This window comes from Mustela erminea, chromosome 18 (genome assembly GCF_009829155.1).
Source record: "Mustela erminea isolate mMusErm1 chromosome 18, mMusErm1.Pri, whole genome shotgun sequence".
Taxonomy (NCBI): domain Eukaryota; kingdom Metazoa; phylum Chordata; class Mammalia; order Carnivora; family Mustelidae; genus Mustela; species Mustela erminea.
The window spans coordinates 58,944,634-58,971,186 of NC_045631.1; the positions used below are offsets into that span (position 1 = coordinate 58,944,634).

Genomic DNA, 26,553 nt, shown 5'->3' on the forward strand with positions numbered 1-26,553 from the left:
CCAGCGTCCAGAGCAGGGGCTTGCGGCCTCTCAGAGTCGCCACGTGGCCAAGAGACAGGGGTGAGGCCGGGTCGAAGTTGTCGGCACCTGTGCCGTCAGCCCGTCCTTGCTCGGACGCGGAGCGGAGGCTGTGGGCAGAGAGGGGTGGGGGCTTCACGGCACTCAGCTGGCAAGAGGTAGGGCGAGCGGCCCACACGCTCGTTACCCATGTACGGGGCGCAGCCCCACTCACGCACCGGGCCCCTCGCGCATCCTCCCAGGACCACAGGCCCCTGGTGCAGCAGCCTAAACCCGGGAGTCAGCAGGAGGGGCGGCTGCTGTGGGCGGTGGGCACAGTGGGCAGATGTGGACGGTGGTCTCTCTGCCAGGGCCCTGCAGGGACGGCAGAGGGCCGGAGCCTCATGGAAGAGCAGCACACGGGTGCCCTGTGGCTCCTGCCCGCTCCCCAGGGCGCTCTGCCTTGCTAAGATTTTATTCTGATTACCCAGCCCACAACGCGGGGGTCTGGCTGCCACAGAGTAGCTCAGGACCCGCCGCACACCCCCAAAGCCCGGCGGTTCCCCCCGCAACCGCCGGACCCCTCAGCACGGCCTCCTCTCTCCGTTGTCGGCAACCCCAGCCTGGCAGAGGGGCCGGCGCTGCCCGCTCTCGGGCAGGAGGCGAACGGGCAGGGAGGTCCGGGCAGCAGGCTCCCAGCTCCATCAGACGGACACCTCGGAGCGGAGCCAGCATGAAATATTCATGCAGTAAATGGTGCAATTTTGTCTGCATTCAGCCAACTTCATGTATATTTCAGAGTATTATGAAATGATAATGTTGTACAACAGAGGCAGCGAGACCAGGAGGGCCAGAGCGTGGGGGCAGGGAGATTCTGGGGGGCAAGGACGGAGTGTGGGGGGCAGGGGGAACGACCCCCCCAGAACCCGGCACCGGGGTGCACGGGGATGAGGGAACAGTCTCCCAGGTGCGGGGCGGTGAGGGCTGGTCGGTGCGCTCCGGCGGGCCCCCGAGGGCTCCAGAACCGGAAAGGAGACGCCCTCCCCCCCCCCACCCCCGCCCCCCGGGCAGACGTCCCCCAGGCTCCCTCCTGACCCAGTGGCTCCCCTCCCCGCTGAGAGTTCGGGTTTCAGGCCAAGGCCCTGGTGCCGATTCAGCACTGGCTGCCTCCCGGGCACGGAGCAGCCGGTGCCTCTGGGGGATCTGGAGCTGCTTCTGCCAAAGAGGCCCTCTGTGTAGCCCCTCCCGGCCCTTCTGGGTTTGCCCCACAGCGGGGTGGGAGGCCAGAGCCAGGCCCTGCTCTCCTCTGGCCACCGGGCTGGTTCAGCCGCTGCTCTGAGGACGGGCCTGCTCGGGGCTGTGGGCCGCGTCTCAGGAGGGAAGGGATACCCAGCTGGCCTTGCGACTCTGAGATGAGCTCCGGGCTGCGGAGATCACCCAGCGGGAGGAGAGCGCGCTCCCGGCCTCTGAGGCGCAGTGTCCGTCTCCCGAGCCAGGGCGCAGGGGTGAGGCCACCGCGGCCGCCCCGGGCCTCCATTCTCTCTCCAGGCAGACCACTGACCCGGCCTCTCCGGGCCCCACAGAGACAAGCCCGTGCCTGGGACGTCCCCCGCTCCAAGGATAGGGGCCCAGGGATCTGGCAGCCCCGTGTCCTGCCTCCACAGGGGAGGGAGGCCCTCCTCGGAGCTCCTGACACTTTCCTGCTTCTGGGGTCGGGCAGGCCTGGGGAAGCACAGTCAGCTGGGCCGGGGTAGACAAGCTATGGCCTGCGGGGCAGGTCCGGCCCACTGCCTGCTTGTGTCAGTAAAGCTTTATTAAAACGCAGCCCCATCCAGTTACGCGCACAGTCTGTGGCAGCTCCACGGTCCATGGCACAGCCGTGGGGCTGCCACCGAGGCCGTGTGGGTTGCAAAGCCTGAGCTAGGCAGTGCCTGGGTTTTGTGGCCCTGGAGCTGGGCAGGAGAACCGGGAGCTCTGGACCTGCGGAACTCCTCTGGCTGCTGCGGATGGGGAATGGCCCATCAGCGGGAGTCGGAGAGCACAGAGCACGCGGCGGGAGCGGGGACTCTGTGCCCTTGGCTGGCGGCGTCCGCCTCCACTCTGGTCACTGGGTGAGAATGAATTTCATCCCCGGCAAACCACAGAGCCACACTGTCTGGTCTGCAGCCTGCCCAGCAAGGGAGGCGGGGGAGGTCCTGGAGGGTCACCCCGCTTGGCCCGTCGACATGCTCCCTTCTCTCTAGCCGATCTCTAGCCCTGACGCGCTCTCACGCACTCAGCCCCCCACCCCGCAGCCCAGTCTGTCTGTCCTCACACTCTCTCCACTTCTGGCCTGGGCACTGGCCACAGACCAGGCGGCAGCTGGCCTTTGGGGCTTGAAAGTCACCCTCTCCTGGCCCAGAGCCTCTCCGCTGGCCCTTGGCCGACGGCCGTCCCTGTCCTCGGCCACCAAGCCTGCCCCTTCTCCTTCCTAGGCTCTGAGAGCCACCAAACGTCTGCTCGCTGTCCACTCGCTGGTTCCACAAACACGGGCCACTGCGTTTCTCCCGTGAAGCTAGAGGAGCACCTGTGTCAGGACCCACTAAGAACACAGGTGCCTGGCCCCACACAAGCCATGGAGCCAATGAACGGCTGGTCCCTGAGGGGCTCAGTCCGTCTCTTGAGGGTGGGCTGGGAGTCCCTCCCGGCACTTGTCACCGGTCAGACTGTCCACCGCACCGCCCCTGGAAGCCGAGGGCAGCTGTGTTCTGTCCAGCGTGGCCCACTGTGGCCTTGATGACCGAGGGCACGCCACCTCCCACCACCCAGCCCCGGCTGGCTGTCCCCATCCCTGATGCTGACAGTTAACCCCACGGCGGAGCGGGGGCCCCGGGGATGACTGCGCTCCGAGGGGGTTGGGCCGAATAACCCCCTCCCCCAAATCCTTGCCTCCAAGTCCCAACCCCCACTGCCTCAGCTAGAGACTGTGTTTGGACACAGGGTCTTTAAAGAGGTAATTCGTCGAAATGAAGAGGTACGAGGGGCCTGATCCCACACGGCTGGCGTCCTTACAGGAAGAGGAGACGGGCACGGAGGGTGAGCAGGGGACAGGGGAGGAGACAGCCGCCTCCCAGCCCAGGAGAGAGGCCTCGGGAGAACCAGCACCTCCCACGTGGGGCTCTCGGCCTTCCAGCCTCCAGGGCTGCGAGACGAGAAACGTGGGCTGTTCAAGTGGCCCAGGCTGTGGCCACCACCAGACCAGCCCCGCCACGTGCCTCACTCGGGGCACCCAGGTCCCTCTGGTAGGGGGGACGGGGTGACAGCGTGCCTGTCAGCGATGGGGGGCGGCCTGCACGACGCGGAGCTCAGGGCTCTGTGTCCACGTCTCCCGTTACGATTACTGGACTGTGCCCCACCTTCGTGGCCAGCAGAGCCCAGCACCTCGCTGGGAACTCTCACGCGGGCTGGCCCCAACAGCCCCACACTCTACGCCCGAAGGGGTGGGGCAGGGCACCCGCTCTCCTGTAGCCCCAGGCCGAGGCTTGGGGCCACTGTTTTCTCACTGGAGAGTAAAACGTAAATGAGCAAAAGCTCCTGGGGGCTGTGTTGGGGGGGAGCCGCGCTTCTGGTAAAGGCCAGGTCGCAGGCCCTGGACCACGGGATTACTTAGTTAGGCAGGCAGGGGCCTGGGCCCACCATGCATGTTCTCCTGGAACATTCCTGACGAGGGCCCCTGGGTCCTACGCTGGTTCCTGGAGATCCACCCACGTGTCTATCAGCAATGGGCCACCGTGATGGTGGACGGCTTCTCCAGCCGGGGACAGTGGCTGTGGGCCTGGTGAGGTTGCATGTCCCTAGGGAACACCCGCGAAGTGGGGGACCGTGGGCAGGCCCGCGCAAGAGGCAGGCCCACGGAGGGGGCTGGGGCTGCCGAGAATGTACATGAGGCTGGGATCCCGGCGAGGGGCCGGCAGGGCCTTTTCCCAAATGACGGCCCGGCACATGATGACCGGGAAGGAGCCAACCTTTCCCAGACAGCGGACCGTGAATACAGCTGCACGTCATGCCCCGGTTCCCTGCTTTGTCCCGTGTTCGGCTGACCGCTGTTCCCCACTTAAACTCTGCATCCATTGTCGAAGGAGAGAAGATACCCAGGGAGAGAGGGCGACCTCAGGGAGAAGGAGCCCCAGAGCCCCCAGCCCTGTGCGTCCCTCTGGACAGGCCTGTGGGACAGGTGCGGTCTCTCCTCGTCAGTGCTGGGGGGTCAGCCTGGCCCCGAGCTCCTGCGGCTAACGACACACTGAACTGAACTGCACTCTGAGCCCGTGGGCAGGAGGAAGGGACAGCAGGGGAGTGTAGGGGTACACTGGGAGACACTGCTTGAGCACCAGCTGTGTACTAAATGTTCTCACGGCCGGTGCCAGAATGACAAGGGACCTCTCTGCCGAGCCACATGGGAGTGAGGGGGGCGTCCCTGCAGCAGGTGGGAGCGGGGGGAGGACTTGGACAGCTCTGCTGGGTGGGCCCCGCGGCACTTGGATCAAAGCCCAGCGCTGCAGGGACCTCGCCGGCTGACCGGGGTGAGCCGGAGCGTTCCCTCCTCACCTGCTCTGCTGGTGTGATGGCTATGACCCGTCCCAGCCCTAGCTCCCGGGACCTGACACCCCTCCCAGGCCAGCCCACGGCATCCCTGGACCATCTGCCACCAGAAAGGCTGGGCCCTGGAAACAGGCCAGCAGCCGCTCCCAGAGCCCTTTCCCTGGCTTTCCCTTTAGTCTTGAGGCAAAATTCCTTCGGGACAACATTAACCTTGTTTCAGGGGAACCCAGAGAATCAGCCACATCTCGGTCAGAGAAGCTGGGCAGTCAGTGTGTGCCAGACCCCGGTGTGGTGGCAGGAGCTGTGTGTCCTAGTCAGAGTGGGTCCCAGGAGGGACATGACGGGACATGGCCCCCGGGACCCTCCCTGCGAGCCCCAGGCCCTTGGGCCCTGCAGACCAACAGCAACACGTCTTCTAACTTGACCATGGACACGTCCCCCCGTGTGCATGCTCTCTGACATCCTGGACATCCCGTGACCCTCAGCACGTGCCCATAATGGGGCCAGCAGGGAGCCCAAGACTCCAGGACCGTGTGCACGGGACATGGTTTGGGCACGAGGGGAGGGGGGGCCGGGGCCGGGGCAGGGCCGGGTGCTGGCTTGGCTTTAGGGAGGGTGGGGATAGGGAGAACGGGCGGTGAGCTACGGGAGGGGAGGAGCAGGGGCAGCGCAGGGCAGCGAGGCAGGGGGGACGAGCTGCCCCTTCCATGCCCTGCAGGGCACTGGGCATTACCCTGGGGTCAGAGCTTCAGCCAGCTGTGCCGAGACAAGTGGGCCCTTGGCGCGGACTGAGGGCGACCGGGCCTGACCACCCCACCCCGGCACCAAGGCGAAGGGCAGGGCGCTGGGCAGCTGCGGCCAGGACTACGGCTGCTCCTCTGTCCCTCTCCGTGTCTGATGTCGTGTGAGTCTGAAGACATGCCGGCAGGGGCTGGGGTGGGGGATGGGAAGGAAAGGGATCCCGGGGAGCGGCCTCCATGGGGCTGGGGCAGAGGCACTGGGCACCTGCCACGGGCAGGGGTCAATGGCCCAGAACTGCCAGACCGTGGCCCTCGCTGACAGCAGGGTGGGGGGCACTGGAGCGCTTCCCCGGGCCTCCATGTGCCGTCATCTCGGGGGGCTGAGACCCCCCGCACCCTCCCACCTGCTGTCCTATGAGCTTAGACACTGGGCATGGGACATGCTGGGGGTAAAGGGCAGAGCTCCAGGGCAGAGCCCCCTACCCCCACTGCCAGCTGCCCTGCCTCCCTCCCTTTCCTTCCTTCTGACCCCATGCCTATTAGGAAGCCTGCCAGGACGGGCTGGGCAGGTGGTGGCTCTGGACTCTGACCCTGGATCTCTGGATCCCTGGATCTCTGACCCTGGATCCCTCCCTACCCCTCCCCAGGATAGGATAAGCCCCTTTGAGGAGGGGGCCCAGAGCTCGGGCACAGCCCTCGAGAGAGCAGCCTGAGCTGCTGTGCAGGGACTGGACAGCCGGGTTGGGTTCCCATGTGACCCCTGGCCCCCCAAGCACCACGGAGCCCCAGGAAGCCGGGGCAGGAGGGCTGAGGCTTCCAGGGAATGAGGGAGGTGTGGACAGTGTCAGAGTCTGCTGATCACCACAACAAAGTGTGGGGGGCTGGATGAGACCCCCAGGGCCGTGCCGAGGCTCTGCTCACTGTGCCCGTGGGTGGGCTACACACCTCCACGTGGCCCCCGGCACCTGGGGTCCTCGGCGGAACCAGAAAACAGGAGACGGGCCAGCTGCCAGGACGAGTCCTGCCCTCCAGGACCCGGAGCCTTACTGCATGGACGGCGGGCAGCTCGCTTACGCCGGACAATGATGGGCAACGGGCCCCCACACCCAGCCAGGTACATCCCAGCACGCACGTGGGCATGCTTGCACACACCCCCACGCTAGTGAACAGGATACATGGGGCGTCACCACTGCCACCTCCCTTAGGAGAAGAACCGGCTGGACCTGTTCCCTGACCACGTGAGTGTCCCCACTGCAGCCAGGGCCCCCAGGGCTGCCGAGGAGCTGGAGAACCTGCCCGGTCCTGGGACTCCCCCGGGCTGGCGAGGGCAGGACCTGCGTGTGAGTGACAAGTGAGTGTGGAGCTCTGGCCCGGGGAGTTCTGCCCTGATCCACAGGGAGCAGACAAAGCGGAGCATGAGGGAACGAACGAGGCTCAGCTCCCCCCAGGATGCGCTCGCAGCCACTGGGCAGGAGACCCCAGCTTCCCCAACACACTGGAGGGGAAGGCCCGGGGCCGCAGGGACCCCAAATCGGCACGGAGTAGGCACCCAGGCCTCAGGCTGCAGGGGTTGGAGCAGGACAGGCCCTCGGGGTTTTGCGGGGAGGGCCCTGCTGTCCTGAAAGGCCAAAGCCCCCGCTGTGATGTGTGGGCGGGCCCCCGGGGGGAAGGATCCAGAGACTTTCCTTCCGACCACCCCCCCCCCCCCCGCCCCGCAGCCAGGCCCCACGTCCCACCTGCCACTCCCCCAGAGAACTCTTGGAGAACAACGCGAGTCCCACAGACCAGTCAGGAGGGCAGGACTCGGACTCTCCATACCACTCATCTTTTTCTAAAAAACTCTCTTGGACCAGGCCCTGACCCAATCTGGCCTCGCCGGCGGGTGATTTAGCGCTCAGTTCGACAAGCCGTTCTGAAGACAGTCCGGGGCTGCAGCAGGACAGAGGACACAGCCCAGCTATCACAGGGTCACCGGGCCTGGGGCACCCCGGGGGGCTTCCTGGAGGAGGGCTCTCTGCTGGGGCCTTGAAGGATGTGTAGGTGTCAGCAGAGGAAGGGTCAAGACAGGGGGGCAAGGAGAAGTCACGTCACAGAGACAAGACAGACAGATGTTGGTACTCCTGGGCCCAGGGTGCAGGGTCAGGTTGTGGGAGGGGCACTGAGGGGCCCCCAAAAGCTCCTTTGCTGCCAACAGAGCTGGAAAGAGGCCGGAGAACACGGTGTGGCTCTGGCCCAGATCCCAATCCCGTCTCCTCTCTGCAGCCCAGCCTACTCCAGAGCCAGGCGTGACCTCCCCTCATGGGACACGAGTCCTTCCGCACCACGACACACTTCCGGGACACATGGGGGTCAAAGGGCTTTCTCCCCAAAGCCGGAAGTTTGCTCCTGCAGGTCTGGCTTCGGTCATAATCTCCCCCTTGCTCCTCCGGCACGCTCCCCCACGCCCCTGCACACTCCTGCCGGGTGGGTGGCGGCCACGGCATCAAAACCCACAGCTCCCGAGGGCTGAGGGCCACCGCTGCCACAGCAGGCCGTCTGGGGACCAGGCAGATCAGAAAATAGTTCCCAGCCCCCGTCCCCGGCTGTCCCAGCTGAGAAGTGGGAGGGAGGACAGGCCTTGGCCGCCACTCGCGCTCCCTGTAACCTCGGGTCCCATTAGACGAGCGGTGTGATCCCAGCCTCACCTCTCGGAGCCAGGCATAATGGGGCATTAGAAGAGAATTGAATTTCCCTTTAATTACAATCGCCTACAGATACTGCTTCATTTGTAACCGGGTACTTAATGTGGTTTCCCCTCTCGCGAGCACGGGGCTCCCCGCACACACATGGTCCCGGCCACACGCACGGGGTTGGGGGGGGGCAGGCTCCGTCCCTCGGCGCGCGGCCACCGGACAGGCTCGTCCTCCGCCCGCCCTGTGAGGCCCGGCTCCGCGGCCGGCCAGACCCACCGCACGCGGGCCGTCCGTGGGGCCGTCCCATGTCACACGGCTCACACACGCATGAACTGTCCTAATAGGCAGACGGAAGCATAATTTTTCCTCTGATTACATATTCAGCACTTCTGAGAAAATGAGATTTTAGTAATTCAATTGGACTGAGAAGCAGAGCTATAATAAAATGAAATTTGTAACAATCGTGCAGTTAAATTAGTTAAATGGAGAGGAAGAAGCTGTGGAAACCTGACCCCTCGGTCTCCTAAGGACTAATCAGACATTTGAACTCGGTTGTGCTAACAAAGCCCGGGGGTCTGCAGGGGGTGCAGGGGACAGACAGACAGGCGGGCAGCCGGAGAGCCGCTAGCCAGGGAGAAGGCATGAGCGCGGCGCTGGAGGAAGCAGGGGAGCAGGGAGCGGGGGAATGCAGGTGGCGGGAATGGAAAAACCCCACAGCACACTTTCTGCATCTGGTGGTTCTCAGACTCCAGTGTTCCTACCTCCCCCCACACCCCGGGGCCACCTGGAGAGGGAGGAAGTTGCCAAGGGGACCCAGGTTCTGTGCGAGAGCGCTTACAGGGATGTCCAGAGCGAGTGCAGGCAGGCGGGGGGCTGTCCGGGGTCGGGGGAGACAGTGACAGCTGGGGACGGATATTTCGGTGTCCCCATGCCACCTCCCACCCCCAAACAGAGAGACTCCAGTTGCGGGGGAGACAGTAAGCTTCCCCTTCTGGCGGCCTCCGCCCCACCCCGCCCCACCCCTGCTCTGAGCCCTTGCACCGCAGGGACAAGGCGTCTGGGAGCTGGCTTTGCAAAACTTGGAGCTGCACAGCCCGGCACCGAGCTCCTGCCTGATGCAGCAGGCCTGGGGTCTCCTGGCTCAGTCCTCTGGGACCCTGAGTGCCTGGGGCGTCAAGACAGGGTGTCGGCAGCAATGCTGGGGGAGGGGCGCGGACCAGGAACAACTGTTTGAGTCCACCCTCCCCGCTGGGGCGCACCTCGGGCAGGGGCGAGGAGAGGCCCAGAAGCATCCCGCACACCACCTTTCTGCCTCCCAGCCAGGCCCTCTGTTTTCAGGGAGCTGTCACCCAGGAGAACATCCTTCTGGGAAGACCCAGGCACGATAACAAGTCCCCAGAGCCTGAGAGCCAGAGGACAAGACTCGACAGAGATGAAGCCCTGCCGCAGTGCCCAGGTCTTGCCCGCACCCACATTCCGTGGGTTCCGAGCTGCTGCGGCGAGAAGCCCCAGAGGAAGGCCCCCGAGGGGTAGCCGGTGGTGGCCGATGCAAAAGCCGTGTAGACGGGGTGCCCTCCTTTGTGGGGCCCCCACCAGGGCCCAGCAGGTGCGGCGCCAGGCTCCCCACATTCAGCTTCTCTGTGCCCAGGTGCTCGGGGCAGCTCCTGGCCAGATGGCGTCCAGACAAGCCTGCTGCAGCCCACCCTGCCTGGGCCTGCGGAGCCTTCACCCAGGTCCGCCCCGACGCTGAGCCCTGCAAAGAGGCTGGGCCCCAGGGAGGGGGCGGGCTTGGAGGGCAGGTGGAAGCTGCCCCCTGCCCGGAGCGGGTTCTGGAGTGTCAGCAGAAGCAGTTTCCTCCTCCCTCTGCTGGCAGGGCCCACCTCGGGGCCACGACCCCGGTGGCTGGGGCCCAGGCAGAGGGGAATCAGTAAGGAAGCCCAGAGGTGCTGGTGTCAGAATTCTTCCCCGTCTGGCTCTGGGGAGGGAAAGGTCGGGAAGACGGCAAGTCCCAGGCCCTCCAGAGGGTTGGGCTTCACTGGGATGCTCAGGTTCCCCCTGGGCCTGGAAGGTCCCTCCTAGGAAGGGGCTGCAGGTGGGGAAATCCCGGAGCAGGACACTGAAGCACATCTAGGGGGCTTTGGGGAGACGGGACAGCTCAGGACATCGAGACTCCCCGGCTGTGGTCCTGGGTGGAACACATTCCGGGGTCACTCCATCTGATACTCGAATTCCCCCAGACGCGGCTGCCTGTCTACAGAGAGAAGCAGGAGGCCGTGTGGCCGCTGCCGGGGGAGGAGGGCGAGGGCATCCTCTGCCTGGTCTGATCCCCCCTCCCCTTCTGTGAGGGGGCGAGGGTGTCTGCTCCTAGTAGTGGGGAGGTGCTGCGCAGGAAATGTTGGGTGCCTCTGGGAATGGCCACCTTTGCCAATGACGCTGGCACCACCAGTGGCCTGCAGGGCAGGGGACAGGGCAAAGGCAGCAGGCTCTCCGGGCTGCGGACAAGGGTGCGCCTACGCTGGCCTTCTCTGAGCCTCACCTGGGTGTGGGTTTGGAGCAGCTTGGCTGGGGGCGGGGGGCAGGGCATGCCCTGAGTTGTCCTGTCCCTCTCCTCCGGGCACCAGTGTCCCCTGGGACCCAGCGTCTTCTCCATCCCCCGCTCCCGGCTCCAGGAACAAGACGAGCATCACATGCTAAGGAGTGACCCGGCCACACCCTGGTCCTCCCGGGAGGAGCCGCTCGGGCTCTGAGCGGACGCAGTGAGCGCGGGAGGGGGCGGTAGGGGCGGCACCCCCGCCCTCCACCCTAGCCCTCCGGGCCGGCGCCCCCCCCAGGCTGGAGCGAGCCGTTCCAATATTTATCCTTGTTTCATTTTCCAAAAGGGGAACAAAGAGAAAGCGGTAGAGAGAGGAGAAAAAATCCAAGTTTCTCATTTGAAAGTTAATTAGTCTAATTAGGTCTAATTAAGGGCCCCCAACACAATGCAGCTCACAGATGAGCTGCCGGCTCCTCATTTCCTCTGGTTCTCATTTCAGACTGAGTCGGGGAAGCCTACAAGGGGGAGCCATCGTGGGGTCCCCTCCCTCTCTGGGGGGAGGCAGAGGATGGGGGCCGCACGGAGGCAGAGCCTGCGGGCCCGGGTTCCTCCACGGAGGGCCTGACCCAGTGCGATGGACGGACACCCCGTCCCCACCCCCGTCCCCGCCGCCTGCTCCTGGGGGCATCGGCTGGGACAGTCGGACCTGCCCTCGGGTTTGACTTGACGCTTAACACCAGGCGGTAGGTCCACTCCCCAGTTCTGCAGGCCCCCACACCTCAGGGGAAGTCAGACAGTCATTAGGGGCCGAGTTCTGGTTTGGGGTCCTGCTGTCTGACTCCCTGGCTGGGAAGGAACAGAGACCCCAGGCCCCGGGTGTGCGGAGTCCCAGGGAGGCGGATGAACACTGCAGAGCTCTGTCCCCGAGACCCCCAGAGCTGTGATGGGGGCCCAAGCGGGAAGCGTTACAAATCTGGCTTTGCCTCTCCTGCTCCCGGCCCCCGCCCCTCTCTCGCTCCTCCGCGGGGCTGAGGCCAGCCAAGCCCTGAGCCCAGAAAAGACACAGGAGACCCAGCGCCACAGCCTCCGGGGATGGGCCCTCCTTCCTGCCCCGCCGAGCGCTCCCAGCCCAGCACAGCCCCAGAGAGGAGGGTGCCTGGCAGGCCCACGGAGGGGCAGCGCACAAGACAGAGGCGAGGGCAGGTGTCAGGGGAGCCCGCTGAGAGGCTGACAGCCCTGGGCGGCAGACCCAGCCAAGCAGCCGCCGAGTGGCTGGAGGGGCTGATTTCTGAACCAGGATCAAAAGCATGAAGTCAGCTTAGCTCTGAGCCACAGACGAAGGGGGGTCCCTGAGCCGCCCAGGGGGAGCTGATCTGTGGGGGGGATGGAGGGGCTTCAGGAGGACCCCGTGTGAGGGCACGGCTTCGGGGACAGGGACACCAGACACGCAGCACGAGGCCCAGGCCCCGGGAGTGTGCGCCCGATCGGGGGCCCTGGAGTGGAGGGACGCCCCCCCCGCCCGGCCTGCCAGCACTGCCTCGAGCCGAGCCTGGGGAGCAGGGCGCTCTGCGGGCCGTGCCCCAGGGCCAGAGCCACCCCCATCTTAGCCTCTCAGTTTTTCTTTTCTGTAAAATGGGCTGATCACCTTTGCCCTGGGTGGGGGGGGTGCGGGCGGTCCAAGCCAGGCACCAGGCTGGGGAAATCCTGCCACGGGCTCTCGGGTGTCCCCATCAGGCCTGCCTGACCCAAGGCGGTGCTGATCTGGAGGCGTGTGTGCGGCCCAGCACTGCACTGTGCACACGGGTCTGGCAGGGACGCACGGCCCCTGAGCCCCGCTTCACAGACCAGGCACCAGGCCCCTAAGCCGGAGCCTTCCCAACCTCCCACTCCATCCTGTGCTGACTTTCCCAACCCTTACCCCCAGCCTGCAAATGGCCTGGGGCAGGTCTGCCCGCAACCCCAGAGGGAGAGTCCCTTGGTGGCCGCCCCAGTCTCCCTGGTGCATTTGTGCCATCCCCGGCCTGGATTTCTGGCTCTGGACTCTTGCGGCTGGCCCTGGCCGGGGCCTGGCCAACCTGCAGCTGGAGCGCAGCTGGAGGCGCCGGACGGGCCTCCGGGAGGCTGCCTGTCTTGGCGTTGGATCCTCTCAGGGTCTCCTGTCGTCCCCTGCCCACGGGCAGCATGAGCCTGCAAAGTTCTAGTAATTTCCAAGGAGGAGGGGAAGATGCCCAGAGAGCAGCCGTCCAGCTGAAGAGGGTGGGGGTTCCTGGCTGGAGGAACATCACAGGGCTGGGTGCGGAGGCGGTCAGCACCGTATTTACAGGAACGGGAAAACAGGAGAGCCGCCCTGAGAGCCTCAGGTGCCCTGGGGCTCTGGACACACGAGCCCACTGGGACGTCCTCCCCGAGAGGCCCTCACCACTCTGCGCCCGACTCCTGGAGCACCGTGGCACCCACAGAGGATGAGGGACATCTGGCCAAGCCTCCCATGGACACTTTCAATTCTGAGTTAAAATAAATCCCGTCATCAACTTGTGAATAGCACAATTACACTGCATTCGCTCAAGCATGAGTCTAAATTGTTAATTTGCTAAATGGAAATATTTAAGATAAACTACACATTTTGTGACCTTATTTTCGCGATTCCTGTTTCTGATTTTATGTATTTGCAGCCTGAAAGAGGCTGGCGTCTGTCAGGGCTGACCCCATCCCCAGCCTGGGACTGGCCACCTCGGTGGCCCTGAGCCACGGTGCCCCCATGGGACGCCACGGAAGCAGCAGAGATATGCCCCACGGACCCCGGAGGGAAGAGACCAGGAAGGCAAACGGAGCCGGTGACCAGCAGGCCCTGCGTACTTGCCCCTCTGCACCCGACTTCACTTGCGCACCACAAGCGTGCACTGGCCTGGGAGGGAGGAGGCCAGGTGTGCTCGGGGAGGTCCTGCTTCGGGACAACGGAGGGTCCTGCAAGAGGCTCTGGGGACTGGGGCAGAGAGGGTGGCTGGCAAGGGATAGCGCACGGCCTCCTCTGCCAGCCTGTGCAGGAATGAGGGCCACTCGCTGGCTCACCCTCCCCGCTTGCCTGGTCCTGGCACCCGCCCGGGGCCGCGGTGCCCCCATGGGGGCCACTCACTCCGCACTTCCTGCAGTCCCCAATGCTGAGCCATGCAGCGGCCAACTTGGGCCTGCAGCTGTCTGTAGGCACAGGCCGCCCCCCCACAGACCACCACGCAAACACACATGCCAGGCTGCCTCCGAAACGGCCGGGCCCCTGCCCCACCGCAGCAGAGTGGCCGCTGCAGGGTGCCGGGGCCGGGAAACCATGGGGGGCATGGGCCGGAGGAGCCAGGCTCTGCATGAGGGCCGCAGGGGCCAGCAGACCCTTCCAACTTAGGGCCTGCGCATGCGCATCTGCTCAGGGCCCAGGCACCCGCTCCAAGGGCGACCGTCATCTGGGCTTCATCAGAAGAAACCGGACGATTGCTTCCCATGCACACCAGGCAGGGCCGAGCTCGGACAGAGATGCTAGACTAGCAATAAGGAGACCAAACTGGGAAAGCTCAGGGTTCCCCACCCCGGCGGTGCAGGGGCTCCTCCTCTTCCATCCCAAGACCACGCACCCACCTACCCGACGCAGGGTAAACCTCTCCCACGAGGCCCCCCGGGGGCCAGCCCGGCACCCGGAACCCCGCTGCCTGCCCAGTCAGTGAGCCCTTGAGAGCAGAGCCCAGACGTGGAGGGTCCCGCATCGCATGAGTCTGTCACCGTGGAAGGTTCAGAATAGGGAAATCCACAGAGACAGGGAGCAGACTGGTGCTTGGCCGGGGGCTGGGGGCGGGGGTGGGGAAACAGCTAGAGAGTGTCCTAGAACTGGACGCTAATGACGGTCACAAAACTTGGTGAGTGTACTAAACCCACTGGACTCCAGGCTTCTTAAGGGCGTACTTTCTGGCATGTGTTTCATCTCCGTAAAAAGGGACCACAAACAGGAACCACGTGCAGCAAGATACAGTGGATGGTGCAAGAGATGGACGGAGCTTGCTCACGTCTAGAACACTCCTGCCCCTCGAGCCTCAGAACTCCCCCAGGAGCTGTGAGGGAAGACCCCTTCCCATCTCCATCACCTGGGCCATTCAGCCTCTTCCCTGCCGGCCGGGCACGGAGCGGGCGCCTGGCCGGTTGGACAGGGCAGGTCACTTGCTCCCCCGGCGGCCAGAGGAGGGAGGGTGGCGTCCCCGGCACCAGGTTTACCGAGCACCTGCTACGTGCCAGGCACTGTTCTGGATGCTGGGGAACCAGCAGGGAACCAGAGACAAGAAGCCCTTCCCCACGTAGAGGCGAGCAAACAAACCAGTACGACACACGATGTGTCAGATACCCACAGAGGCTACGAAGGAAACTGCAGCCGGGGGAAGGCGGGGCGAGGCAGAGACGCGAGTCCAGAGAGGGTTCATGAGAGCAGCAGAGTCTTGAGGGAAATGAGAACGCACATGGGGCAGGCGTCTGGGGACTGGCACCCCCCCGGGGGAGGGCACGGCAAAGACAAAGGTCAGAAGGCTGGAGCTGCCCGGCAAGGACCACGAGCCCTCCTGCCAGGTCGGCGGGCACACCCCCAGCCCAGCTCCAGGGGACCCTGCGTGTCAGCTGCCCCCTCCCCCAGGCCCAGAATCGCCCCACCCCCTTGCCTGGGAGGCCTTCCCAGGTGGCGCACAGGTGAGCTCCTTCTACCTGGGACCTTCTCGCCCCTCCCTCAGGTGCGCCCCGGAGGCTCTCGCAGGGGCCACCTGCCACCCAGCCCCGAGCCCCGGCCGCGTGCGTCCCTGGCCAGGTGTCTGGCGGTGGCTGGTGACACAGGGAGGCGGGCGTGGGGCTGCCGCTGCTCTGGAACGAGGTCGTTGGCGGAACGAGCGACCTGGCAGAGACCCTCTGAGCACGTCTGCGGCCAGGATCCAGGAGCGCCGGCCAGGGCTGCAGCCGGGCTCAGACCAGATGTTGAGGGAGAACAAGAGGTAAAGGTGTTAAGCTTCCAAAAGGGTATAGCGGACTGCCACATCTGTCCGGGGCACTCTCTGGTCCAGCTGAACAGGCCGGAAAGGAGGCCAGGAGAGGGAGCAGGACCCGGGGGTCCTTCACTGGGACGTGTGGCCAGCCTGGCGCCGGGAGGAGGGCTCCTGGGCCAGGAGAGGGAGCGGGACCCGGGGCTCCTTCACTGGGACGTGTGGCCCAGCCTAGCGCCGGGAGGAGGGCTCCTGGGCCAGGAGAGGGAGCAGGACCCGGGGCTCCTTCACTGGGACGTGTGGCCCAGCCTAGCGCCGGGAGGAGGGCTCCTGGGCCGGCGGGGGGAGGCCTTTCTCCCCCATGGAGCAAGGGCCTGGGGCTTCTGAGGGCTGAGTGCACAAGGCCAGGGTCGGGGCCACGGCCACCCGAACAGCCCACCCACCACGCATCAGCTCCGACCTCAAGCCAGAAACCACCGATTCCACAGGGGCCCTCTTCTCCACGGCCCTGGGGGACGGGGAACACCCAAAATCTTCCTTATTCTGCCCATCCATTCCCTCTCCTCACCGCCTGGGCCCAGGTCAGGACCCCCTGTCCCCTGCTCTGGCCTGCAGTCTCCTCCCCCATCCCAGACTCGTCTTCCATACCTGCAGGCCTGGTCGCATCACAGCCCTGCTCGAGGCTTCCCGCGCTTTCCTACTGCCTATGGAGAAAAGTTCAACACTCTCAGCCAAGACCCCGAACCTCTAACTGTTGCCCTTGCCCACTCCTTTATGGCCCAGGTGCCAGGCCCGCCACGAAGGTGAACCCGCTCGCCCGTGTCTCTCCATGTAAACTGTTGCCTGCCTTGTGGCGTGGTCCAGATTCACCACGGACCCCCGCGCCCCCGGCAAGGCAGAGCCCAGCTGCTCTGAGCCGTCCCTGCAGGCGTCCCGCTGGAACCTTCCAGACCTGCGCCGCCCACGGCAGCAGCCACCGGCCACGGCGCATCCGAGACGTGGCTGGTCTGTGGGCAATGGGCCACGAGTGAAAAACATGCAGTGGATTCCGGAGATTTCGCGTGAACCAAGAACGCCGGGTATCTCGGTCACGCTTAGATGCAGGGGTGTTGCGGGGAACGTATTCTGGGCTGGGTGAGATAAAAGATAGTGTAGAAATGAATTTCACCTGCTTCCTGGCACTCTGGTAGAGGGAGCGTCTAGAAAACTCAACCCCCCTGTGTGGCCACCATTACACTTCCATAGACGGCGCCGCTCTGGGTCAGAGGTTGGCAAAATTTTCCTGTAAAGGTGCACACTTTCCCAGCAAATATTTTGTGCTTTGCGGACCCTACGGTCTGTGCCACACTGGCGGACGCTGCGGCAGATAGCATGCAGACCCAGGCGCGCAGCCATGTTCCAACATAACTTTTTTTTACAAAAACAGACAGTGGGATGGATCGGGCCCGGTGGTCTCTGCTGTAGATGGCCGGCCTCCAGACTTTTGAAAAGGACTACTCAGTAAAATGTATTTTTGAAAAAAGGGGGAAGGGAGGAGATTGATTCCAATTGCTTTCTTTTGTCCAATTAAGGACGTCCAAAAACAAAGGAATAAAACCCAGCAGGTATCACTGTAACTTAACTCAAATGGGCATTTCAAGCACAAAGACAGATTTAGGTGTGAGAATCCATCCCTCCATTCAGAATCTCAGCTTTCTGACCCGGCCCCTGGGCAGGCAGAGACTGTCAGGGGCGCAGGCCGTGCGCAGGCTGGTGCCGGCACAGTCCGGAGGACGTGATGGGGCTCAGACCTGAGGTCACGGGAGGGATCATAGGGCCACGCCATCCACACCCCCCTGAAGGACACCGAGTCCCAGAGCAGGGTGACTCCCCTGACCCTCCTTCCGTGTCGATTCTGATGGAGAAGGGTCTGCATTTCTAGCGGGCTCCCTGGGCTGCTGGTCCAAAGACCAGACAGGCGCAGCGAGACCTGAGTTCTGCGTTATCCGGCGGAACTTTCTGCAATAATGGAAAGGTTTTAGCTCTGCCCAGCAGGGAAGCCATGACCCTGCATGGGTGCAGAGCCTTAGACACGTGGCTGGTCTGAACAGGTGCGTGCCGTACGCGTACGGGACTTCAGAACTTAGTACAAAAACAAAAATGCAAACCGTCTCACCAAGAACGTACACTGACCCCATGTTGGGGGGTCTGTGGGATATAGTGGGTTAAGTTACATGTGATTCACCTCTTCTGCTGCTACCACTTTCCCCCCGGCTGGCACTGTATTTGTACTGGAGGGCGTCACTCTGCAGCCTCTGAGACAGTGAGCCGACTAGCCTCTGTTGAACTCCTCTGGTGACGGGGAACTCACCACCTCTCCTAACAGCCAATGCTGAAGTTGGGAGATCATAGTTAGAATTGTCCTTCGACATTTTCCTTGAAAGCCACCGGCCCTTCCTACTCTCGGGTCCTGTCCAGGCGCACAGGGTCTGCTCTCCCTGATGTGAGCACCTGCTGGCCTTGGAAATGGTCAGACTTTCCAGATCCTGGTTGAGCCCAGGATGCCATGAGTCAGTCCTCCTGACCAGCCGCCCATAAAAACAGCTTCCCTACGGATAATGGAACAAATCCCTGTGCACAGGCTCTCCATTTCCAACCCCATTTCCCAGGGGCAGGTGGCCCCGACCGGTCCCTCCGCTAGTTTACCGTGAGGAACCAAGGCCCAGGTGGAGGGCGGCAGGACAGGCAGAGCTGCCATGGGAACCCGACCCTTCCTGACTGTTAATCCAGGCTTCACCCCCGTGCCCCCTGCATGCGGCTGGAGACGGCGGTGAGTTCCCACTTTGCTCCTCTGCTCCTGGGACCCCCCCAATACTTGTACTGAGTTGTGCACACACGGCGTGTGGCCGCTGAGCCACAGGGAGGGCCGTTGTTATCAGTGACGTCCCCGTGACCCCCCGACCCCAGAATCACCGCCAGGGCACCCCATCGGCTCACGGGCTCAAGACCTTCACGTCTCCTGCTGGTTTCCCTGGTTCACCTCAACTGCTCGGTCAGATTCCTTCTGGATTCCCAACCTGCTCGTCTCCAGCAGGAGAAACAGGGGAACAAGTAAAGTCGTGCTGGCACGGGCGAGCAGGGCCCCTCTCCAGGCCAGGAGGCGCCAAGCGAAGGAGGAGGCATGAGGGGACCCTCCTCCAGAGCGTCCCCGAACGCTGGGTGCTCAGCTCCCCCGGGGCTGGGGCCGCGTCTTCACAGAGGCTTTCTGCTGCCTTCTCAACCCAGGTGCGTGCACTCACGCATGTACGTGTGCACAAGTACACACGAGCACACACGGCACACAATCACACGCACACACACACACACACACAGGACCCCACACGGCCCTGCGGCCCCACTGCGGCTCCCCTGCCGACACACCGAAGCTGCCCACTCGGGGTGTCCGAGACACGGACGGCATGTGTGCGTTGGTGACAGGACAGGCACGGGCTGTGGGGAGCACACAGGAGCCTCTACAGCCCCCAGAGCCCTCTGGAGGGGAAAGAAAGAAAACATCATGTCCCATCTTAGAAACACAGAAGCCTGGGCCTGGACGGTTAGACGTGGGCTGGCTCCCTCCTGTGAGTGGGGCCCGCGGCATTCAGAGCGGACCAGCCCGAGGCCTCCAGCTCCCGCCGCAGCCCCAGTGCGTCTCCCTCCAGAACTGGACTCGCTCTTCCTGGAGGGCCCAGACACCATGGACCCCCTGTGCCCGTGGCACTCAGGTCTGGGAACACAGTCCTGCTCCAGGCCACGCAGCCCCTGGCGGAACCACGTCACCACCTGGCGGCTGGGCTGGCAGGCCAGGAGGGGGCTGCAGGGGGCTGCACAGCCGGCCGGAGTTCAGGACAGGAGAAGGGGCTGGAATCCTCTGGGAGGAAGAGGGGGTGACGGGGAGGAGCAGAGGGAGCACGAATACAGGAAAGGAGAGAAACTAGGCCGGGAGGGAAGAAGGGGGAGAGGCTGAGAAGCACGGAAAATTCTGGACGCGAGAATGGACACGAAGGCGGAAGGCAAAGGCTGGAGGCCAGTCGGGAAGCAGAGAGAGAGATGCTAGGACGAAAGAGGCCGAGGGCGGGCGGGGACGGCCCTGGGCAGCCTCACCCCGAGGTCTGGGGGGACTGGTTAAGGGCAGCCTCACCCCGAGGTCTGGGGGGACTGGTTAAGCCCTGCGTCGGGCCTGGGCTAGAATCCACCCCTGGCCACAGAGACCCCGAGGGTGCCCTGGTCCCACACCACCAGGGGCTTTGGGCCCAGCCCACGGGACCACTGCCTTTGGCTCGGGGCCTGAGTTGGGCGCCAGGAGCCGCAGGCACCATCCCAGAGCTGCTGACATCCCCGAGGCGCTGCCGGCTCCGGCTCTCTCCCTGGAGCCCCACGTTCTGCTCTGAGCCACCCCAGGAGGCTGTCCCCAAGACCAAAGACAGGAGGCAGAGGACACTTGTGCTGGCACCTCAGCCTCACCTCGGCCAAGGACAGCCGCCATGTGTGATCCCCGAGCTCAGTGCGGTGGGCACAGGCTCCGGGCCGTGTGGGGAAGGGACAGGCCGCGGGCAGAGTCAGCCCGGCTGCAGGGTCCTTCCCTGCCCCTTGGGGGCCTCTCAGCACACCAGCCGCCACTGACTGAGCCCACGGACCGCTGTGCCTGCTCCCCGGGTCCTGCGGGCCACACATGGGTCCTCACGTGGGGCCTTCGGGATGCGGCTTCTCTGTACTCAGTACAGGTGAACCCACTCAGACTCCCCGGGGGTCACTGTAGGTCACTGTAGGCGGGGAGATGTGAGCTAAGCCAACCTTTCACTTGTGATTCTGGGAAACGGGGCATGTCATTCGCACCTCGGTCACTAACCGTAACTATGGGAAACAGACACAGGCCTCCCTAGCGAACTGGGAAACCTATAAACTGTCCCGAGAAGAGTCTGCCATGCCCCACCTGCTTTGAGGGCCAGTGACGGACCCGGCCACCCCCAGCCCCTCAGGCCCGGACGCGCACATCCGTCCACATTACAACGCACTGGCTCGGAAGACGCCCCACACGTCTCCACCTCTGGGCAGAGACACCCCACGGGGCCGCCGGGGCTCCCGGGCCACTCTGCTCTGCACAGACTTCAAGCTCAGTGGGGTCTGAACACGGAGCGGCCCTCGGGCTGCACCCCAAGCTGGGTCTCCCTCGAGGCCATCACTCCTCGCCCTGCCCGTCTCCTGTGCTCATCCGGCCGGCACACTGGGCTCCCTGCTCACGCTCTCCAGGGAAACCCACTCACCCCACAGGACAAGAGTCAACAAAGCAGGCCACTTCTACTCTCCCCAACCCAAAAGCAATCTCCGAAACGCCGTTGGCTAAAACTCCGCAGGCACGGCGAGAGCGCGCGCCGCACGGAGGCTCCTGTCCTGACACTTGGACACTTCAGCTCCGCGCGTGGCTGGGAGGCGGTCAGAGGGCAGACGTGCCCGGGTCCTTGCACCCTCTGGCTCGAGACACACCCGAGCCTTGATTCTGGGGTGGAAGCCAGGCTCTGCTTGTCGGTGGCGTCCCCCCAACCTCCGTGTGCCTCGGTTTCCTTAACCGTGAAACGTGCACGCGTACTTGGCTGATTCTGCAACAAACGTGGGCCGCCAGAGCGCTAACTGGGCAGGAACCCACAGAAATCACTGATGACGTCGGCGACCAGACCACCCCAATGGCCCAGACTGCGACAGCAGTTCCTTCTGAAGACTCGGACAAGCTTCTGTCCGGGCCTGGCTCCCCCGCGGGCCAGGGTGTACTCACAGGCCCGTGATGTCCGCGGCAGGAAGCATGTGCCAGACGGGGTTCCTGCAGTCACACCCAGGAGACAGGCCAACAGCCCAGGGGACAGACAGCGGCCCCAGGGGCACTCAGGCAGCATGAGAAGCTGCAGGACCTTTGCTTCGGTAACTAATCCTACGAAAAGTTCTATCGAGTGGCGTTGCTACCCCCCAAAAGCAATTATTAATAAGAGACGAGCTTCCTAATGAATCTCAAATAGACACTAGAATTCCCCGACCACCCCCAGAAGCCCTTGGGTCCCAGAGCCCTAGGGAGTGCTTCTCGCCGTCAGCGACTCCAGCAGGCAACCCCCTCACGCTGGCAGCTGGGTGCAAAGGCCACACCCTCCATGGAAACTTCCAGAGGCTGCCAGTATCTTCGAGGGCAAGCGAGGCTATCCATGATTTCATCTCGATTGAGGGCAGAAGGAAGATGAGGTCAGCAGAGCTCGGAACACAGCCCTCAGGAAGGTGCCGCTCACCGTCTCCGGGGCTGCTCTCCCCCAGACCAGCCAGTGACGCACCCGTGCAGCCCCGCCCCTCGTCACCGGAGCTCCTGGATCCTTAAGGCCCTCGTATCTCTCCCCCAGGGTGATTCCCGGCTTCGCAATGGGATATGGCGGCAAGATTCCCCTACGGCACGCTGCTGCTTAACAGTAAGTCACAACTGTGACGAAACCACACTTTGTGGCCCTGGGGTTTTCCCTCCTGCTCCCTACAACTGTCTTCTCTGGGGGCCCAGACGAGGGCCTCACAGGGAGTCTTACCAAGCTTCTCGATTTGCAGATGAGCTCCTCCCTGCTCTGAAAGGTGACCAGTATCGACCTCACATCTTGCTGGGCCGGTCACAATGCACCACGGTCAACAGTCTTCCTGTGTCCCACCCCAGGATCCCTAGGAGGGTCCAGATGTGGGGGGACCAGGGCTCTGGGCTGCCCTGTGGGGAACTGAGGAACTCACAGGGAACCCTCAGTGGGCCTCCACACCAGGCTGGGCAGGTGGGGAAACTGAGGTTGCCCGGGGCCCCTCGAGTAAACTCTTAGCAAATACCAGAGCCCGGACAGCAGCCGGACGTCTCCTGGGGTGGGTGACCCGACACTGTGCAGTGGCCAGTGAGGACTCGGACAATCACCAGCTCTGCTGAGAGGCTGGGAAGAGAGATGCCTGGTGACGAGTGTCTCTAAGGAATTACTGAGTCGCTGTGTCTCGGAGGGGACACGGCCCGGGCTCTGCACACGTGGGGTTGAGCCCATGCAGCAGGAAAAGGCTCAGCTCCGTCCCTGCGTTGAGAACGGAATTCTGTTGGTTGACGTCTCACCTTCTAACTGCGAGTCGGAAAGCCTGTGGCTGCCAGCGCTTGCCTGTTTAAATGCTGCATCTCAATGTGCCACAAACCACGTCTCGTGTCCTGCCTGATTTCCCGTGTTCGCCCCTGCTGCTCCTCTCAGGGGTGCGGCCGAGACTCAACCCAGAGCCTGCCGACAGCACCAGCGCTCGCTCACGCAGACCTGCGAGGCGGGGCTGCGGGAAAGGCGAGCTCTGATCCCAGATACCTGCCCAGGGGGCTGCCTGGGACCCCCTCCTCCCGTGGCCTCCACTTCCAGGGGACATGAGAGGCTCTGTCTCCCTTCAGAGGTGGCGGGGGACAAGCAAGGTCCCCAACGACCCGTCATTATTTGTTTCTCGCCGACCCTGGACCACCGGAGCTGCGTGGACTCCCAGAAGCCTGTGTCCCTACAGAGAGCCAGGAAATGGCTGCATTTGAGATCTCTCCCAGCCCTTGGGGACACACGGCCACGTGCTGCAGACTGCTTCGGAGGAAGTGGTACTTCAGAGCCTGGCCCGGTGGGCACGTTCTGGTTTTCCCAGAGACGACTGTGCTCACGGCTGACCCCCACTCGGGACGGCTATGACCCACTGGCATCTTCTCGCCTTACCGCTGCCCCTCCAGAAAGCTCCAAATGCCACCACCTGGGGATGCACTGACCCAGCCCTGGAGGGACCGGCGTGCCTTCCTCCGGGTCACGTGGCTGGGTACGCTCACCCCAACTACCAGCACAGGTCTGACGCCATCAAGGCAGTGCCAACATTTGCCAGTTTCCCCAGGCCTGCGGCTACTTCATTGTAACTCAACCCTCCCGTTCGGCCCAAGAGGACGGTATGCTCTTGTTCTCCTTCTCAGAGGAAGATCCTGAGGTTCAGAGAGGTGAACTGACTTGCCTAATACAGCCAGTGCACTGCAGATTCATCTCCAACCCACTGTCTGCGTAGGGAGCCGGGGTCTCCTGGGGTCTGGCAGCCCCGGGGAGTTCCCATGTGTAGCCGTGGGGGTGGGGCAGATGCTTCCTACCTGAGCGGGTCTGCTAGGTCTGCTCCTGACTTTACCTGTGCGCTTGTTAGAAATGCAGATTCCCGGGGCCCACCCCAGTGGTCCCCAAGTGACTGCTGCACTCCCAGAAATTTGGTATGCCCTGGAAGGCTGACCTCCGAGGTCCTCCCTGACCGTCTGCAACTCAAATGACGATGTGGAATTTGGGGAGTCGGTCACGGTCTGGGCTTGGATACCTGCCTGCCTGGGGGAGTGCAAGGCCCCTCAGCAGCTCCTGTCACCACTGAGCTGTGCCCAGGACTGCCCAGATGTCACAGGTGGTCCTGGGGAGGGTGGGAGCAAGGGCCAAGGTCTGTGGATCACAGGCCACTTCGGTGGCCCTTTGTGGTCAGTACCCCCCCACCCCGGCTCCGGCCCTTCCTCTGCAGCTGCTGATGCGCTCAGCAATCCTGCTGTGTGGATCCTTGTAAGGGGCTGACCTGAGGGCCCAGCAGCTTAGGGACTGACCTGGTTCAGCTCCGAGGGCCCCATCTTTGCCTGCGCATCCACAGCTCCTCCTGAACCACCTGCAAGGGCCCCTTCTTTCTTGGCTCCCTGGGGAGCCCAAGGGACACAAAATGACAAGAACCCACCAACCAAAGGCCCGGCCCCACCTGGAGCCGGTCACTGTCTCCAAGAAACACACCTTCAAGTGCACACACGGGAGAGGTGGTGGAAGTACATGTTCACTTGAGACTCTCGGGCCTGGCCTGACCCTGACTGGCAGCTGCGCAAGATCCCTTCTCCCTTCTGCCTCCCACCTCCACACCCAGGCCCAGGTGCAGACCCAGTCCCACGGGAACCCTCCCGGCTGGGGTGCGCAGGCCCCAGGACCGTCAGCCTGAGATCTCCAGGCCTCACTGTCTTCCCCCTTCAAGCCCCGGGGCCTCTCCAAGCAAGCAGCCGCCCCCACCCCTGCAGACCCAGGCAGAGGTTCGGGGTGCTAAAGATAAAGCAAGCAGCCCCAGAGTGCAGGGAGGGAGGCGAGCCTGGAGGTGTGGGCGGCCTGGGTGGGTGAGGCAGGGTACCGCAGCCCCCAGCCGGCTCTGGCTGGGCCGGCACTGGGATCCGCAGCCCTGAGAGACCAAGGGGCCTGGGGGAGGCGAGGAGGTGCCCCCTCCATCCCCAGTGCAGGCCTGGGACCGCACTGATTCCGCATTGGGTGGGATCGCAGGACCCCCGCCCCGCACACCACGGCAGGCGGGCGGGCAGGCAGGCAGCAGCTGCTGCTGCTCTGTGCGCACCTCCCGTGGAGCGTCCTGGGGCTTTGGGGGCTCAGAGTCGCTCGTCTTTCTGGCCCCCTCACCAGCCCGAGCTTCCTGCGCAGCCCGGCAGATCGCAAAAGTCTGGCCCCAGCCCCCTCCCCGGGCCGGAGCTCCGGGGCCTCCCTCGCCAGCCCCACCAGGCGGGTGGCCCGTCTCCCCCGAGGCCCGCGCGCTGTCCCCGCTGCAGCAGAGCTCGGCGCCCCCGCCGCCGCCGCCTCCGCGCGGCCCCCCGGCTTTCCCGACGCGGCCGGGGAGGGGCCCAGCTCCCCGCCCCCCCGCCCCCGCGCCCCCCGCGGCCCGGCGCGAAGTTCCCCAAAGTGACCGCGGCGCCGAGAACCCCCGCCCCCTCCCCTCCGGCTTCCCCCGAGACTCCGCCCGCCGCCCCCTCCCGCGCCTTCGGAAAAGTTGCGAGCGACGCCCCAAACTCCGGCCCCCCGCCCCGCGCCGCGCGCGCCCGGGGCGACCCCGCGCTCGGCCGCCGCTCCCCCCGCCGGGCCCCGGCGCCATGACGCGGGGAGCGCAGCGGGGCCCCGGCGGCGGCGCGGAGGCGGCCGAGCGCGGGGTGGGCGGCGGCGCGGGGCGCACGTGCGCCGGGCGGGGGGCCGCGCCGGGCCGGGGGCAGCTTACCTGTTGGAGGTAGAGGAAGGCGGGCGGGCAGGGCACGGAGTGCGGGAGCATGCTGCCGGAGTTGGACAGCAGGAGGCAGCCCGAGTTCGCCATGGAGCACAGCATGGGGCGGCAGGGGGGCGCCCGGCGGCAGCTCTGCGCTCGCTGCGCGGCTCGCACCCTCCGCGCGTCCCTCGGTGTGTGCGCGCGCCCTGCCTCCCGGGCGCCCTCTCGGTCTCCTCCTCCTCCTCTTCCTCCTCGGCCCTCCCCTCCCCCTCGCGGCGCTCCTCAGGAGGGAGGCATGGACGGCGAGCGGCGCGCCTCTGCCCGGTGCTCCCCTGCCCGGGCGGGGATGCTGGGGAGAGCGCGCGCGAGAACACGGCCCGGCAGGCTGTGTGCGCGAGAGGAGGGACGAGGGCAGCGGGGGAGCGGGCGCCCGTCACTTTGGAGCCACCGGAGCCCTGTCTGCAAAGAGTGGTGCGTGTGCGTGTGAGTGCGCGCGTGTGCGCGCGTGTGTAGCGGTGGGAGGGGGAGTCCCTGGCGTACTCCAACCTCAAACAGAGCCCCGCGCCGAGGGAAGAGAATCCGGAACGACGGCGCGACAGCTGATCACACACTTAACCCCTCGCCCGCCGGCGCCCTCTCCGGGGCCCCTCGGCGGCCCTCCTCCGCCCGGCGTCCAGCGGCTGCCCCGGGCGTGGGCTCCGGCATCTCCCTCCCGCCCCGCTCGGCCCGCCGGCCGCTGCGGAGAGGACGGGCTCTGCCGGCTTTGCGGCCGACCGGAAGGCGCTTCGTCCTGCTCGGCGTTCCGAGCGGCGCCTCTCATAAGGGAGGCCGGCTCAGTGGCGGGGATGTCGGTGATGTAATGAGGGCATCTACGCAGAGGCTTCCTAGCCGGGGAGCGCTTCTCCGCCGCCCAGAGCTTGGAAAGCCAGCTGGAGCCCCTCCGGGGGCTTCTCCTGCCCACCCCCGCGGACCCCAGACCTCATTTA

At 64.7% G+C, this 26,553-nt stretch overlaps 1 protein-coding gene across 13 annotated transcripts in view; it reads right to left on the reverse strand.

Moving 5' to 3' along the window:
- Window positions 1–26,553, reverse strand: part of RBFOX3 (RNA binding fox-1 homolog 3) — a 397,113-nt gene that overhangs the window by 51,260 nt on the left and 319,300 nt on the right. Inside the window, exon 1 of one of the 13 annotated variants that reach the window (XM_032320542.1) lies at window positions 25,583–26,182. The exons of 7 other annotated variants lie outside the window; for them this stretch is intronic. In XM_032320542.1, the coding sequence (XP_032176433.1) occupies window positions 25,583–25,687 (105 nt within the window). In that variant the 5' untranslated portion in view covers window positions 25,688–26,182. Of the gene's footprint in view, window positions 1–25,582; window positions 26,183–26,553 lie in introns of those variants that run through there. 5 more of the 13 variants (XM_032320540.1, XM_032320553.1, XM_032320554.1 and 2 more) reach the window with 5 other exon arrangements.